Here is a 16,038-nt window from a genome sequence, read left to right as displayed (position 1 = left end):
GGTCAATGCGCTCCTAAGTAATTCAGATTGCTGCCAGCATGTTTGTGTGGTATCTGTTTTACCGTATCCAAACCAGTTTGAATAAAACGTATCGCAACTTGAAACAAGTCGTTGTGTTCCTGCTGTGGTGTCTCCTGATTGCGAAGATCAAGAAAAAGGACCCAGCTTACAAAGCTGTATGAATACTTTCACTGGAGAATTAAAGAGAGTCTGATGAAGCTAAGCGGTGTTTTCCCAAAGTGTGTAAAACCTATCTGTCGCCTTGTCGTCAGCTGTTTTCCTCACATCAAGGGCACATAACTCTACATCGCTGACACACCCCTGTTTAAGGTCCGATTTATGTTGGCCATTCAAGTTATCAAATACAAAGAATAATGTGTTTTCAAGCAAATTTCAACTTACCATCGACAAGAAGGTCAAGTTGACATACCACTCTTGTTGTGGGACTACGCTTGTTCTCGGGTCTTGTCGGTTCTAACATATAGCCAGTTGTCTTGGCACGCACTCCGTTGGTAGGTGGTTAGAACTACCCGGAGTTTCCCTGTGTCCCTCGACGGAATGCCTAATGCACACTATAGAATTCTGTGACGTAAGGCACTCGCTACCATCGGTTGATAGCTTATTAAAAACCACTTCGTCGGCATTCAGGTTTCTTTGAAAGGATTAAAATATGTATCCTGTGGCCGTCACTTGCGTGGAACAAAATAAAACATACACACAACACCATACTCCCGTGGTGACCCACGTGATAACACGTTTCAAATTGACGGCGGCGTCCACCTGTACAAGCGATGGTACACGAGGGTTGACATTTGGTCAGAGCCTTCCTCTGGGAATATATCACTCACGAATATAGTCTGTACCACAAATTATACATTCAGTGTCGACCATTGATATATCAACAGTTGTACATTCAGTGTCAATAACAGCAGTTGTATGATGATTTATTACAGTGAACACGAAATTAAGAATACAGACATGAAACGAATAAAAGAATATTTTATCTGGCGACAAGATGACCTGATACAGCGAGATACCATGACGACTAATACTTCCCTAGAATCACGGTGCCGTTAATCAACACTGATCCTGACAGTATATTGGATGGAACAGTCGGCACCTGGTTGGGCTGCTGGCCACCGACAAATATCTCCAGGTAACCTGCAACAACCAACAGAGACAGGGTGACATGGCGGCCTGTACATACACAGAATATGTGAGGGTTGCATGGCGGTCTGTACATACACAGAATGTGTGAAGGTTGCATGGCGGCCTGTACATACACAGAATGAGTGAGGGTTGCATGGCGGCCTGTACATACACAGAATGTGTGAAGGTTGCATGGCGGCCTGTACATACACAGAATGTGTGAAGGTTGCATGGCGGCCTGTACATACACAGAATGTGTGGGTTTGCATGGCGGTCTGTACATACACAGAATGTGTGAGGGTTGCATGGTGGCCTGTACATACACAGAATGTGTGAGGGTTGCATGGCGACCTGTACATACACAGAATGTGTGAAGGTTGCATGGCGGCCTGTACATACACGGAATGTGTGAGGGTTGCATGGCGGCCTGTACATACACAGAATGTGTGAAGGTTGCATGGCGGCCTGTACATACACAGAATGTGTGAAGGTTGCATGGCGGCCTGTACATACACAGAATGTGTGATGGTTACTGAACAATCTTGAGCTATCCGGAAGTAACTCGAAGGACACAACACCACCAAGACCACTCTGAACCTTAAACCCCACTAGAACCCCACTAGATCCATGCTCAATCACCTTGATCCACCTTGTTCACCTTGATCCACCTTGTTCACCTTGATCCACCTTGATGCGCCCCTTATGCTCTGGTTTAAGAGGACACAGACAGGGCTGACTTTGCCTTTATACAACTTACCGTCCTCGACTATCCAGCCGTAGTAGTCGTCCCAGATCGCCATGTTCTGGGCTGTTATGGTCAGGTTGACGGTCAGCTCCTGTTTGACCGCTAAGGACACTCTCTTGAAGTCCACCAACTGAATCTTTGGGGTGGGGACGGACGGACTCTTCCATCGCACGTACAGCTGCACTACCTGTGGAGTGGAAGCAAGTGAGTCAGTTCGTTTCTAAGTAAGCATACACTCTTATATGCTGTGCTTCCACTCGTAATATACATTTAATGAATGACTGTATTATGTAACTTGAGACTGAATTACTGTACTGCATATCGGAATGTTGTTGGCATCCACATGTTGATATAAACAGAACAGCATGGATCACGTCATGGGAAAACGAGTGCAATGCCTTCATGACACACATGGCAAAGTGAATTTCAGAAATGATAGATACCCAACCCCTTTTTTACCCTACCCTACCCGGGTACCCGCTTTCGGTCTCAAGAGATGGGTTCAAAATGTCCGATTGGGACTAGTTGACCGTAACCCGAGCAAAATGCATTTAGATACACATATCGAACGATCTGGTCGACAGGACACGAACCTCGTCAGCGGCATAAGGCCCGTTGTTGACGACCACTGTGGTTACATTGGCGCTCTGTCCTGCCTTCACCATTCCCGAATACGTCACTTCCTTGTAGAAGAACGTGGAGTATGAAAGGCCATATCCGAAGGGGTAGAGTACTTCTGTGTTGAAGTAGCGGTAGGTGCGGCCGTCCATGGAGTAGTTCACCATCTCAGGGAACTAGACACATTAAAACGTTTTAGCTATAGTAGTGGTTACCCAGCTTTCAGGTCATATATTTAACTAATCACTAGGATGTAGGATATTACATAGATAATCTCACCAGAGTGTCTTTTGATATCAAATAAATCAACACGAGTTGATAAAAATAGGAAAACACCGAGGCTTGCGAAGGATTTTTTCCACATTTATCAACGAGTGTTGATATGTTTGATATCTAAAGACACGAGCGTGAAATTTTATTTATCATCCAACATCATTCTTCCAACTTTTTCAGTTTGTAGACAGTACTAAGCAGTGTATTAAGTGTAAAAAGTACTGCTAACAGCTTCAATAGCAGAGTCATTAGTGATGTCATTTGATTGTGACGTCATGTAACAATGACGTCACAATGGTCAGCAAACCATTGTGATGCCATTTCATTGCAGCGATATCTCCTGTGGGAGCCAGTTTGGGATGATAAAACACAATACCACACTACCTAACAAGCCTCCACTGGCCTGGGCGTGATTTGAACATGCCACACGGCACCTCCAGGCAGAGACCTGGGCCATGTATAGGGCAGTGTTCCTGTAGTGACATTTCACCTACCCCATCCAGACACCTGGGTCATGTATAGGGCAGTCTTCTATAGGGACATTTCACCTACCCCATCCAGACACCTGGGTCATGTATAGGGCAGTCTTCCTATAGGGACATTTCACCTACCCCATCCAGACACCTGGGTCATGTATAGGGCAGTCTTCTATAGGGACATTTCACCTACCCCATCCAGAGACCTGGGTCATGTGTAGGGAAGTCTTCCTATAGGGACATTTCACCTACCCCATCCAGAGACCTCGGCCATGTGTAGGGAAGTCTTCCTGCGGGGACATTGTTTCCCCCATCGTTGGTGAGGACCCTCCTGAGCGCCTCCCCCGTGGCCTGGGCAGGGTAGAACACTTCCATAATGGACACGATGCGAGGGTTCTCGACAGCAAAGGTCATATTGAGAGGACCAGCGTTAAATAGCAGTAGAACTATCGGGACATTCCCACCTGAAAATATTTAAATGTTAAGCTGAAACCTCAGTTGTTCAATGGCAGAGTTCTCTTAGGGGCAGTCAACAGGATTTTCTCCCGAGTATTGGTCAACATGATGTAAAACTATGATGTTCATTAACATTGATTATTTATTTTTAATGGCAGAAAAGTGGCTTCTATTGTCCCTGTTGAACTCATGTATGGTTATATGCATCATAACTATGATGAGCTTTGTGTCCATTGGTTGTTTTAACACACTGTCTGGAATGTACTCTCCGAACAGTACAGTGTGGCATTATATCACGTGGTATCTACTCACTCTACTGTACGCCATGATATCACACGATACGTACAAACGGTAGAGAATGACGTGCTAATACGTAATATAAATTTACTGTACAGTACACCATGATATCACACGAGACGTACAAACGGTAGAGAATGACGTGCTAATACGTAATATAAATTTACTGTACAGTACACCATGATGTCACACGAGACGTACAAACGGTAGAGAATGACGTGCTAATACGTAATATAAATTTACTGTACAGTACACCATGATATCACACGATACGTACAAACGGTAGAGAATGACGTGCTATCGGGTGGTATCTGCGAACTGTACAGTATACCATGATATCACATGATACGTACAAACGGTAGAGAATGAGGTGCTATCGGGTGGTATGTACTTACTGTGCAGTATACCATGATATCACATGATACGTACAAACGGTAGAGAATGACGTGCTAATACGTAATATAAATTTACTGTACAGTATACCATGATATCGTATGATACACGGTAGAGAATGACGTGCTATCGGGTGGTATGTACTTACTGTACAGTATACCATGATATCACATGATACGTACAAACGGTAGAGAATGACGTGCTAATACGTAATATAAATTTACTGTACAGTATACCATGATATCACATGATACACGGTAGAGAAGGACATGTTATCACGTGGTATGTACTTACTCTACAGTATACCATGATATCACATGATACACGGTAGAGAAGGACATGTTATCACGTGGTATGTACTTACTCTACAGTATACCATGATATCACATGATACACGGTAGAGAAGGACATGTTATCACGTGGTATGTACTTACTGTACAGTATACCATGATATCACATGATACACGATAGAGAAGGACATGTTATCACGTGGTATGTACTTACTGTACTGGACGGCATCGTTTAGGAGCTGCACCTGTCCGGCTGGCAGCTCGATGTCCGGTTTGTCGTGTCCTTCTTTCTCGATTCTGGCTCCTGGAGAGAAAATACATGTCATACACAGAGAGAGCAGTGGGTATGCCATCCTAGTTACGACACTGAGGTTGTATCACTACACCAGCGAGTGGGTATGTTACCCTAGTTACAACACTGAGGGTTGTATCACCACACCAGCATGTGGGTATGTTACCCTAGTTACAACACTGAGGTGATAGCATTACACCAGCTTGTGGGTATGTTACCCTAGTTACAACATTGAGGTGATAGCATTACACCAGCTTGTGGGTATGTTACCCTAGTTACAACACTGAGGGTTGTATCATTACACTAGCATGTGGGTATGTTACCCTAGTTACAACACTGAGGGTTGTATCACTACACCAGCAAGTGGGTATGTTACCCTAGTTACAACACTGAGGTGATATCACTACACCAGTTTGTGGGTATGTTACCCTAGTTACAACATTGAGGTTGTATCACCACACCAGCATGTGGATATGTCACCCTAGTTACAACACTGAGGTTGTATCACTACACCAGCTTGTGGGTATGTTACCCTAGTTACAACACTGAGGGTTGTATCACTACACCAGCTTGTGGGTATGTTACCCTAGTTATAACATTGAGGTTGTATCACTACACCAGCAAGTGGGTATGTTACCCTAGTTACAACACTGAGGGTTGTATCACTACACCAGCTTGTGGGTATGTTACCCTAGTTACAACACTGAAGTCATATCACTACACCAGCATGTGGGTATGTTACCCTAGTTACAACATTGAGGTTGTATCACTACACCAGCATGTGGGTATGTTACCCTAGTTACAACATTGAGGTGATAGCATTACACCAGCATGTGGGTATGTTACCCTAGTTACAACACTGAGGTGATATCATTACACCGTCATGTGGGTATGTTACCCTATGTACAACATTGAGGTGATATCATTACACCAGCATGTGGGTATGTTACCCTATGTACAACACTGAGGTGATATAATTACCCCAGCATGTGGGTATGTTACCCTAGTTACAACACTGAGGTGACAACACTACACCAGTATGTGATTATGTCAACATGTCACCGATATAAAGGTTATATAGAATCGACAAAAATACCATATATAAGACTATCAAACAAGAATATATCCACCTGTTCCTAGCGTGATGAACAACACGTCGACACCGGTAACTGCCTTTTTGATAGCGGCGGCATCGTATTTCTCGCACATGCTGTCGTTACAGCCAGAGGCAGCCTGAACCACGTTCCCAAGCGTTCTCAGACCGTCGATTGTCCGCGACATGAAGCGAGGGTCGGTGTTGGGGGCGTAGTTGCCGACGGTGTTGTTGCCTTCAAACGTCATGACGCCCACAACCTGGTGAAATACGGTACACAGTTAGTCATGACGCCCACAACCTGGTGAAGTATGGTACACAGTTAGTCATGACGCCCACAACCTAGTGAAATACGGTACACAGTTAGTCATGACGCCCACAACCTGGTGAAATACGGTAAACAGTTAGTCATGACGCCAACAACCTAGTGAAATACGGTACACAGTTAGTCATGACGCCCACAACCTAGTGAAGTATGGTACACAGTTAGTCATGGTGAAGTATGGTACACAGTTAGTCATGGTGAAGTATGGTACACAGTTAGTCATGGTGAAGTATGGTACACAGTTAGTCATGGTGAAGCAGGGTACACAGTTAGTCATGGTGAAGCAGGGTACACAGTTAGTCATGGTGAAGTATGGTACACAGTTAGTCATGGTGAAGTATGGTACACAGTTAGTCATGGTGAAGTATGGTACACAGTTAGTCATGGTGAAGTACGGTACACAGTTAGTCATGGTGAAGCAGGGTACACAGTTAGTCATGGTGAAGTATGGTACACAGTTAGTCATGGTGAAGTGTGGTTCATAGTTAAACATGGGGAAGTATGGTACACAGTTAGTCATGGTGAAGGCCGGTACACAGTTAGTCATGGTGAAGTATTTTACACAGTTAGTCATGGTGAAGTAGGGTACACAGTTAGTCATGGTGAAGTATTTTACACAGTTAGTCATGGTGAAGTAGGGTACACAGTTAGTCATGGTGAAGTATTTTACACAGTTAGTCATGGTGAAGTATGGTACACTGTTAGTCATGGTGAAGTATGGTACATAGTTAGTCATGGTGAAGTATGGTACACAGTTAGTCATGGTGAAGTAGGGTACACAGTTAGTCATGGTGAAGTATTTTACACAGTTAGTCATGGTGAAGTATGGTACACAGTTAGTCATGGTGAAGTATGGTACATAGTTAGTCATGGTGAAGTATGGTACATAGTTAGTCATGGTGAAGTATGGTACACAGTTAGTCATGGTGAAGTATTTTACACAGTTAGTCATAGTGAAGTATGGTACACAGTTAGTCATGGTGAAGTATGGTACATAGTTAGTCATGGTGAAGTATGGTACACAGTTAGTCATGACGCCCACAACCAGGAGACGCAAAAATGTGCTTGAAGAACCATAAGCTTGTGTAATGGGTCCCAGTACATACTCCAATAGTGTCGATTTTCTGCTTGAGTGGAAGAAACCCGCCATCATTCTTCAGGAGGACAAATGTTCTTGTGGCAGCCCATACAGCGAGTTCCCTGTGAGCCGCGGACTCTACATACGAGAGGTCATATGTGGAGTACGGGTTCATGGAGGGGGGATCGAACTCTCCCAGTCTCATCCTGGTGTAGAACAGCTTCTTAACTCGTTCCCTCATTAGGTCCTCGGTCAACTTCCCCTGCTTAACGGCATCCACTGAAACAACACGCTACTATCTGAAGAACACTCACTCTACTGTCTGGACAACAATCACTTCACTGTCTGGACACATAGGTGGTTGCACATTGCGTGTGGGGGATGTCGTTACTGATACATAGGTGGTTGCACATTGTGTTTTAGGGATGTTGTTACTCACACATAGGTGGTTGCACATGTGTATGAGGGATGTTTTTACTGACACATAGGTGGTTGCACATGTGTTTGAGGGATGTTGTTACTGACACATAGGTGGTTGCACATTGTTTTTGAGGGATGTCGTTACTGACACATACGTGGTTGCACATTGTGTTTGAGGGATGTTGTTACTGACACATAGGTGGTTGCACATGTGTATGAGGGATGTCGTTACTGACACATAGGTGGTTGCACATTGTGTTTGAGGGATGTTGTTACTGACACATAGGTGGTTGCACATGTGTATGAGGGATGTCGTCACTGACACGTAGTTGGTTGCACATGTGTTTGAGGGATGTCGTTACTCACACATAGGTGGTTGCACATTATGTTTGAGGGAAGTGGTTACTCACACATAGACAGATACACGGCCTCCGCTTTGCCTGCAAGTTCGAGGTTACATCCAGCATTGACGCAGGCTGCTACAGTATCTACGCTGTTGTTTAAGTAGTGGTGGGAACCGATGATGTTTTCTATTGCACCCTGGTCGCTGACGACGTAGCCCTGAAAACCCCACTCGTCTCTAAGGATATCCGTCAGCAGCCGCTTGTTGGCACACGCTGGTACACCATTGATGCTGGGAACAGGGGCATAGGGAATACAAGGAACACAAATAACATATATGCATAACAAATGTATATCAGGAACAGAATAACAGATCATATCATTAACAGGTCAAGATGAACATGAGGAGCGGAGAAACTGACAAATATAAGGAAAAGAGGCACAGAGCATGGTATTTGCAGAACAATAGGGGACAAGAAGGAACTGAGAAACAGAGCTTGGTATTTGCAGAACAAAAGAGGACAAGAAGGAACTGAGGAACAGAGCTTGGTATTTGCAGAACAATAGAGGACCAGAAGGAAGTGAGGAACAGAGCTTGGTATTTGCAGAACAATAGAGGACAAAAAAGAACCGAGGACCAGAGCATGATATTTGCAGAACAATAGATGACAAGAAGGAACTGAGGAACAGAGCTTGGTATTTGCAGAACAATAAAGGAAAAGAAGGAACTGAGGAACAGAGTTTGGTATTTGCAGAACAATAGAGGACAAGAAGGAACTGAGGAACAGAGCTTGGTATTTGAAGAACAATAAAGGAAAAGAAGGAACTGAGGAACAGAGTTTGGTATTTGCAGAGCAATAGAGCACAAGAAGGAACTGAGGAACAGAGCTTGGTATTTGCAGAATGGTAGATGACTAGAAGGAACTGAGGATCAGTAGACACAGAGAAACGGAAAAGAAGTCTTAAAATGTTGCACATGATGTTGTAAGTCCCCGCCTTGACGCATGCTGTGAAGGCACATATATGTTGTAGCTACACATGATGTTGTAGGTCCCCGCCTTGACGCATGCTCTGAAGGCACATACCTGTTGTAGCTACACATGATGTTGTAGGTCCCCGCCTTGACGCATGCTCTGAAGGCACATACCTGTTGTAGCTACACATGATGTTGTAGGTCCCCGCCTTGACGCATGTTCTAAATGCGGGCAGGAATGTTGTTCGCCAGTCTCGCTCTGAAACCTTAGAATAGGCAATGGGAGGGCAGTTGAAGAAATTGTTAAATGTTCTCTTTATACGAATTGAAACAACCGACAAACCAAGAAAAGTAGAAACCAAAGTTCACAATTCAGACACAGTGCAATCTAAATTTGGAAACACATTCAGTGTATGACTGTGATCCCGTTGACATAGATGGTAACACGCATTGTACAGGCAGATGCAGTCACACGGTTTATGTATAGATATTGGGGCTAGTAGACAGAGGTATCTTACTCCTTTACTGAAACAAGCACGTGGTTTACTGACACATGCACTTGGATTGATAATATACAAGTGGTTTACTGACACAGGTACGTGGTTTACTTGTACAGACACATGACTGTACAGATAAAGGCACGTGGTTTACTGATTCAAATACGTTTGTTCACTGAAAAAGACACGTGGTTTTACGTGTTAAGACACTTGGTATACTGACTCAGACAAGTGGTTTACCGATTTATTTATTGAGACACGTTGTTTTACTGACAAAGATACTTAGCGTACTGTTTCAAATACGTGGCTTACTGATAGAGACACGTGGTCTACTTACAACGGCATTGAAGGACATTCTGCTGACGGGTATGCTCTCCGGGCCGGCGTACGCATCGAAGTGTTTACACCCGGCGTTAGCTCGGACATAGCGGGGGTGGTTACCCTGCAGTCCCCACACGAAGTGGGCGGCGTACTGACCAGTCAGGTGGGGGTCCTCTCCATAGGTTTCCTGGCGACACAGAAATGATTACGATGTAACTGTCATGTATTTAGACACGAACTGACATTCATATGTATTGAGCTGAGTAAAGTCGAAAAATATAGAAGAGAAGAGGCATTTTGTCTTGAATTGTTGCAATCTCACAAAGCATCTACAATAAGTGGCTGAGTGCCATCCATGACAATATGATGCATCGTGAATCAAAGTCGAAATGTTTATAACATGTCTTTATTCAACGTTCTTGAAGGAGATTTCATAGTTCTCAACTGAGGGTTTAAACAGGACAACGATGGCAAGCGAATACCTACACAGAACCCCGGACTGCCCTGGCTTGTATCTCCAACTCAGAACGAGCTCTTTGTTGTTTGGACATGGTTCAACTGGACTCCCTAAATAATATTGCTCTTCTTGGTGAGGTGTGGTGAGGTGCGGTGCGGTGAGGTGAGGTGCGGTGCGGTGCGGTGCGGTGCGGTGAGGTGAGGTGAGGTGAGGTGAGGTGAGGTGAGGTGAGGTGAAATTGGGTTTAACGTCGCGTCCAAGATTATTGCCTGTTAGTACGACGTGCATGCATATGTGCGTGTGTGTGTGTGCGCGTGCGTGTGTGTCTGTGTGGCTGCTTGTACTAGTCCGAACTGATGTCGATTTACAGTGCTAGCCCACTGAGATATCACGCCGCAGTTTAACATGAATACCCCACTCAGACACAGTATACTGACTTCGAGCCGACAAGTCCTTGTTTTAGCCCCTTAATGCCGAGCGCCAGACAGGGTAACAACAAGTACCATATTTTAAAGTCTTTTGATATGACGCGGCCGGGGATCGAACCCCGTACCTTCCGCTCTACCAATAGACCACGGAGGCGGTCTTCTTGATGAGAGGCTATTGTGGAAACTTGTTATTAGGACATGGACCAACTGGACTGTCTGAACAACATTGCTCTTTTTGATGAGAGGCTTTTGTGGACAGTGGTCATTGGATGTGCCATGTTTACTAATGGATCACGAAACAGATTCAGTTAACCCTAACCCTAGCCCTGATTCAGACATCTTCATTTATCATATAATGGGCAGGTTTCTCTGCAGGATAAAGCCAACGGATAAAATCGATATCCGTTGGGGTCATATGCGGATAGAGATGCAAATATCAAAGGTCAAGTAGGGATCAACAAACATGGCATCGCCCTTGTCATTCGGCAATCAATTAATCATCGGGAATCTGGATAAACTACAGAGATGATTGCTAACATTATCAAAAGAACAGTCTAATATACTTTTGTATATTTTTGTAAGTTTTGGCAACTTTGGAGATATAATTTTCGTCATAATTTTGCGAGGGCACTAGGCCTATCCAAGCGGGATCAGTAGCCATATCTGTGCTTATAAACCTCTGTGGCTTGAAACTTTTCCACAAATTAAAATAGTTGGATTTGGCCGAAATATGTTTGAATTGTTACCTTGTTTCGTTTTGTCGCTGTGTGTACATCTGATTGTTCTCTTAACGTTATGACAGGACACGCCGACTGTCAACAACGTCTGAACGTGACGTCTCATAGACTAGGGTTAGAGTAGCTTCCCTTTGACAAAGGGCAGTTGTTCTAGCGGACAGACCAAGGCTCGCTAAATACAATGTTTATTCCTAATGCAGAATATCTACCACCCCTAACCACACTCGCGTGATAACCTCTATGTACACGTGTACAACTAAGGGGTGACTTGATTGATAGCTTGTCTGTTATGTCACACTACCTCGTTCCTGCCCCACCTGGGGTCGCGCATGATGTTAATGACGGGGCTGAAGCAGCTGATTCCTTTGTGGGAGCCGTACTGTTTGTTCTTCACGAAATCATTAAACTTTCCTCGAACCTCTTCGCTCGTCGCTTCTGCCACTTTGTACACAACATCGGGGCTGTAACATGAGGCAACATGTGAGTATTTATAAACGAGTGTGTCTCTGTCCTCGTAGGTGAACAAATACTTTTATGTAGATTGAGATTCTGTGAGTGTCTGGCATGTGTAATTTCACCATCCATACCTGCGTATAGATATTAGCCTAGGTTATCGTGGTGTGACATATCCATCCAAAGCTGATACCTGTGAGATACAACACTTTTCCAGCGAATTGGAGTCATATAAGAGTCAAAGATAGCCAAAATTGCAACATAAACCAACAGTCTAGCCAAAAACAAATCCATCTACATAAGATTTAGAAAACCGCTGTACATGAGACTTGTGCTACTCACTCCCAGGCGGCCGCCAGACCCAGAGACTGGGGAAAGGAGGTAGCGTTCCCCGCCTCCACGTCTCCCCTCAGACACTCCGTGTTCCAGGAATAGGGCCCTATACCAAGTCTGGGGATGGGCGGAGTGGGGCCATTGCCTGGGCTAGTGCCTCCTTTGGTCATCTGGTACATGATCTCCTCGATGGAGAGGCGGCCCACCAGGTCGTCCACACGCTCGTCCCAGGACAGGCTTGTGTTCCTGAAGGGGAAGTCGCCGTGAGAGGGCAGCACAAACACCAGCACCACCAGGAGACGTAAGCTGGTCATGGTCAGACGATGGCTTAGAATGTCGTTGTTTCACAACAATGTCCACAGTTATATATGACCCACGTGAGAAAAGTGTGCTCAGCTGAAAACTAACAGTTGGGTGTTTCAAGGACAGTAACTGATCTGGAAACCGTCTTCTAAAGATAAGCACCAAACAGATTGCGAGATGACAAGCAAAAGAAGGCGAGTGTACAGTGCAGTGTGGTTTGTGAAAGGACAGCATAACCCCAGTGTAATATTCTGGCTGTGCAGTGTGGTGTGTGAGAGGACAGCGTGGCCCAAGTGTAATATTCTGGCTGTGCAGTATGGTCTGTGAGAGGACAGCGTGACCCAAGTGTAATATTCTGGCTGTGCAGTGTGGTCTGTGAGAGGACAGCGTGACCAAAGTGTAATATTCTGGCTGTGCAGTGTGGTGTGTGAGAGGGAAGCGTGACCCAAGTGTAATATTCTGGCTGTGCAGTGTGGTCTGTGAGAGGATATTGTGACCCAAGTGTAATATTCTGGCTGTGCAGTGTGGTCTGTGAAAGAACAGTGTGACCCAAGTGTAATATTCTGGCTGTGCAGTGTTGTCTGTGAAAGAACAGCGTGACCAAAGTGTAATATTCTGGCTGTACAGTGTGGTGTGTGAGAGGGAAGCGTGACCCAAGTGTAATATTGTGGCTGTGCAGTGTGGTCTGTGAGAGGATATTGTGACCCAAGTGTAATATTTTGGCTGTGCAGTGTGGTCTGTGAAAGAACAGTGTGACCCCAGTGTAATATTCTGGCTGTGCAGTGTGGTGTGTGAGAGGACAGCGTGACCCAAGTGTAATATTCTGGCTGTGCTGTGTGGTCTGTGAGAGGACAACGTGATCACATTGTAATATTCTGGCTATGCAGTGTGGTGTGTGAGAGGGAAGCGTGACCCAAGTGAATATTCTGGCTGTGCAGTGTGGTCTGTGAGAGGACAACGTGATCACATTGTAATATTCTGGCTGTGCAGTGTGGTGTGTGAGAGGACAACGTGATCACATTGTAATATTCTGGCTGTGCAGTGTGGTGTGTGAGAGGACAACGTGATCACATTGTAATATTCTGGCTGTGCAGTGTGGTGTGTGAGAGGACAACGTGATCACATTGTAATATTCTGGCTGTGCAGTGAGGTGTGTGAGAGGGAAGCGTGACCCAAGTGTAATATTCTGGCTGTGCAGTGTGGTCTGTGAGAGGACAGCGTGACCCAAGTGTAATATTCTGGCTGTGCAGTGTGGTCTGTGAAAGAACAGCGTGACCAAAGTGTAATATTCTGGCTGTGCAGTGTGGTCTGTGAGAGAACAGTGTGACCCAAGTGTAACATTCTGGCTATGGAGTGTGATCTGTGAGAGGGAAGCGTGACCCAAGTGTAATATTCTGGCTGTGCAGTGTGGTCTGTGAGAGGACAGCGTGACCCAAGTGTAATGTTCTGGCTGTGCAGTGTGGTCTGTGAAAGAACAGCGTGACCAAAGTGTAATATTCTGGCTGTGCAGTGTGGTCTGTGAGAGGACAGTATGACCCCAGTGTAACATTCTGGCTGTGGAGTGTGGTCTGTGAGAGGGAAGCGTGACCCAAGTGTAATATTCTGGCTGTGCAGTGTGGTCTGTGAGAGGACAGCGTGACCCAAGTGTAATGTTCTGGCTGTGCAGTGTGGTCTGTGAAAGAACAGCGTGACCAAAGTGTAATATTCTGGCTGTGCAGTGTGGTGTGTGAGAGGGAAGCGTGACCCAAGTGTAATATTGTGGCTGTGCAGTGTGGTGTGTGAGAGGACAGTATGACCCAAGTGTAACATTCTGGCTGTGGAGTGTGGTCTGTGAGAGGGAAGCGTGACCCAAGTGTAATATTCTGGCTGTGCAGTGTGGTCTGTGAGAGGACAGCGTGACCCAAGTGTAACATTCTGGCTGTGCAGTGTGTTCTGTGAAAGAACAGCGTGACCAAAGTGTAATATTCTGGCTGTGCAGTGTGGTGTGTGAGAGGGAAGCGTGACCCAAGTGTAATATTGTGGCTGTGCAGTGTGGTCTGTGAGAGGACAGCGTGGCCCAAGTGTAATATTCTGGCTGTGCAGTGTTGTCTGTGAGAGGACAGCGTGACCCAAGTGTAACATTCTGGCTGTGCAGTGTGGTCTGTGAAAGAACAGCATGACCCAAGTGTAATATTCTGGCTGTGCAGTGTGGTGTGTGAGAGGGAAGCGTGACCCAAGTGTAATATTCTGGCTGTGCAGTGTGGTCTGTGAGAGGACAGTATGACCCAAGTGTAACATTCTGGCTGTGGAGTGTGGTCTGTGAGAGGGAAGAGTGACCCAAGTGTAATATTCTGGCTGTGGAGTGTGGTGTGTGAAAGAACAGCATGACCAAAGTGTAATATTCTGGCTGTGCAGTGTGGTCTGTGAGAGGACAGCGTGACCCAAGTGTAACATTCTGGCTGTGCAGTGTGGTCTGTGAAAGAACAGCGTGACCCAAGTGTAATATTCTGGCTGTGCAGTGTGGTGTGTGAGAGGGAAGCGTGACCCAAGTGTAATATTGTGGCTGTGCAGTGTGGTCTGTGAGAGGACAGTATGACCCAAGTGTAACATTCTGGCTGTGGAGTATGGTCTGTGAGAGGGAAGAGTGACCCAAGTGTAATATTCTGGCTGTGCAGTGTGGTCTGTGAAAGAACAGCGTGACCAAAGTGTAACATTCTGGCTGTGCAGTGTGGTGTGTGAGAGGGAAGCGTGACCAAAGTGTAATATTCTGGCTGTGCAGTGTGGTCTGTGAGAGGACAGCGTGACCCAAGTGTAATATTCTGGCTGTGCAGTGTTGTCTGTGAGAGGACAGCGTGACCCAAGTGTAATATTCTGGCTGTGCAGTGTGGTGTGTGAGAGGGAAGCGTGACCCAAGTGTAATATTCTGGCTGTGCAGTGTGGTGTGTGAGAGGACAGCGTGACCCAAGTGTAATATTCTGGCTGTGCAGTGTGGTCTGTGAGAGGACAGCGTGACCCCAGTGTAATATTCTGGCTGTGCAGTGTGGTCTGTGAAAGAACAGCGTGACCCAAGTGTAATATTCTGGCTGTGCAGTGTGGTCTGTGAGAGAACAACGTGACCCCAGTGTAATATTCTGATCGTGCTGTGTGTTACAAACAAACAATAAAGTTTCAGCCATCTTGGCCTTCTGTAATTATACTGAAATGAACAAATCACGTTCCTGTTTCACATTCCTGGACCTCGTGGTTGGAGTGAACGAATTGTCATAATTTACTCAATCGCTGACAAATTTTCTGACACCATGATTTTGAC

At 45.4% G+C, this 16,038-nt stretch overlaps 1 protein-coding gene across 1 annotated transcript; it reads right to left on the bottom strand.

Annotated features, from left to right (window-relative positions):
- Window positions 1-948: 948 nt before the first annotated feature.
- On the bottom strand, window positions 949-12,870 carry LOC139473882 (uncharacterized). Its single transcript, XM_071256670.1, has 12 exons — window positions 12,456-12,870; window positions 11,962-12,121; window positions 10,055-10,225; window positions 9,395-9,486; window positions 8,316-8,539; window positions 7,514-7,764; window positions 6,120-6,342; window positions 4,912-5,001; window positions 3,514-3,725; window positions 2,488-2,688; window positions 1,907-2,081; window positions 949-1,161 (listed from the first exon to the last, which is right to left on the bottom strand). The coding sequence occupies exons 1-12, from the start codon at window positions 12,758-12,760 to the stop codon at window positions 1,046-1,048; spliced, it is 2,220 nt and encodes a 739-aa protein (XP_071112771.1). The 5' UTR covers window positions 12,761-12,870; the 3' UTR covers window positions 949-1,045.
- Between the last annotated feature and the right edge of the window lie 3,168 nt (window positions 12,871-16,038).

This window comes from Haliotis cracherodii, unplaced genomic scaffold (genome assembly GCF_022045235.1).
Source record: "Haliotis cracherodii isolate W230 unplaced genomic scaffold, xgHalCrac1.p SCAF_3, whole genome shotgun sequence".
Classification (NCBI taxonomy): Eukaryota; Metazoa; Mollusca; class Gastropoda; order Lepetellida; family Haliotidae; genus Haliotis; species Haliotis cracherodii.
This window is presented reverse-complemented; position numbering and strand designations above follow the sequence as displayed.

Coding starts and splice junctions, on each gene's coding strand:
- LOC139473882 (XM_071256670.1), bottom strand. CDS start 12,760: ATGACCAGCTTACGTCTCCTGGTGGTGCTGGTGTTTGTGCTGCCCTCT. Junction 6,343..7,513: donor AGAAAATCGACACTATTGGA/GTATGTACTGGG, acceptor GTATTTCACCAG/GTTGTGGGCGTCATGACGTT. Junction 5,002..6,119: donor GTTCATCACGCTAGGAACAG/GTGGATATATTC, acceptor TTTTCTCTCCAG/GAGCCAGAATCGAGAAAGAA.